This window comes from Pterocles gutturalis, unplaced genomic scaffold (assembly GCF_000699245.1).
Source record: "Pterocles gutturalis isolate BGI_N339 unplaced genomic scaffold, ASM69924v1 scaffold36874, whole genome shotgun sequence".
NCBI classification, from domain to species: domain Eukaryota; kingdom Metazoa; phylum Chordata; class Aves; order Pterocliformes; family Pteroclidae; genus Pterocles; species Pterocles gutturalis.
Window position 1 is genome coordinate 1 of NW_010134407.1, and position 1,616 is coordinate 1,616.

The 1,616-nt window shown below is 55.9% G+C and overlaps 1 protein-coding gene across 1 annotated transcript in view; it reads right to left on the minus strand.

Annotated features, from left to right (window-relative positions):
- Nucleotides 1–241: 241 nt before the first annotated feature.
- PIGV (phosphatidylinositol glycan anchor biosynthesis, class V) overlaps nt 242–1,616 on the minus strand; it is a 3,364-nt gene continuing 1,989 nt past the window's right edge. Inside the window, exons 2-3 of the mRNA XM_010081600.1 lie at nt 1,234–1,616; nt 242–550 (exon numbers count right to left, since the gene is read on the minus strand). The exon at nt 1,234–1,616 is cut by the window's right edge and continues 778 nt beyond it. Coding sequence (XP_010079902.1) covers nt 242–550; nt 1,234–1,616 — 692 coding nt within the window. The remainder of the gene's footprint in view (nt 551–1,233) is intronic.

Sequence of the window (1,616 nt, forward strand, 5' to 3'; positions counted from 1 at the left end):
TCTTGCAGCTTCAAACCGTTCCCCCTCGATGGAATTTTAGCCGTCAGTACTGACAGCAGAGCCGGGCAGGATGCTGCAGTGTCACACGGCTCCACACACACCGACTAACGGAGGAGTAACAGCTTTGTAACCGAGGTGACAGCATCTGTACGCACATATCAGGCTTTTTAGAAAAAGGGAGTTCCAGTTCTGACCACTCACTGCTCCTGCCCTGTGACCCGTCCGCACCAACACGCCCTCGCTACGTCCATGGCAAGAAGTTGCAGTGCAGGATCAGTCCCAGCAGCCAGTAGGTCAGGAAGAACCCGAGGACGCACTTGCTGAGGGGGGTGATGGATCCACAGCTCAGCAGCAGCCTCAGCACTGGGTTCTCCGAAGCACCTTTCCTGCAGGAACCAGGAGACTGACCCAGAAGAGCCTCCTCAGAGTGAGGGGCCGCAGTTTGATGACCAGTCCCTTTGCTCCAGAGCACAGGTTCATGCTCCTGAAGCAGGTGAGCAGAGAACCAGTACAGGACGGGAGAGGAGGAGCCGAGGAACCGGGTCAGCACCTGGAGATGAGAGGCAGAGCAAAAACCACATAAATGGCAGGTCTCTGCGTGAGATACAGCCCTGCTCCACGGTGCGAGGATTTATTACACTGAAATTAAACACCTCTCGGCCCCACCTGCTTTATTTATTAAGACATTAGCGTAAGCAGTCAGGTGGTCCCCAGGCTTTGGCCAAGCACGGTGCCTCATTGTCACCAGCTGGCCAAAATCCTCGTCACCGTCCCGCTGGGCAGAGGCAGCAACCTCAGGGGAGACTTCAACCTCACTCTCCAGTAATTATTTTTCCACTGGAACCCTCAACCTTTAGTGCCACTACCTACATCCTAACAAGACCTTCAAACGCTTTCTCGGGACTGGCGACAGGCTCCGTGTCCTTTCATCGCCGGCCATTAAGCTCAGCCCAACACGATAATGACCCAGTGGCCTCGTTCTCCAGCAGACAATTAGCAGGGCTCGGTAAGCCTGGCCTCAAGCACACATCAAACGCCGCCAAACACCAGCCAGACCCTTTGATCCCGTTGGAAGTCACTCCGGAAGAGGAAAGGCAAAGCTTTGGGTCCGCATTGCCCTGTGCCGCCCCGCAGCTGGGGCTGGGACTGTCACTGCCTCGGCCACCGCGCTGCGGTCCTTAAAAAACTCCCCTAAAAAAAATCACTCCCGCGTGTTTGTGGGGAGCGTCCTACCTGCACGTGCATGCAGAAGAATCCGAACACCAGCAGGACCGTGGCGTGGACCACGTACACGAAGACAGAGGGACAGCAAAACCCAGCTCTTGGTTTAATCTCTTCTTTGCTCTTTCTTCTCTCTAGACCAAGAGTTAGGCAGTGCCGGGGGTTTGCAGCGACGTAGGTCCAGGCAGCCCACGAGCCCAGGAGCATGACGGGCAAAGCCAGCAGGAAATTTGGTATCTGCCTGAGCTCAAAATACCTCAGAAAGCCAACATTCCAGTAAGTGTCTTGAATATAGGAATAGACCATGGGGAATCGCTGGGAGCACCACGGGGGTTTCACCCCGTGCGTGGCCGCCAGCCAATAGCCCTTCTCCAGCGCCAGCTGCAGCAGGGGGT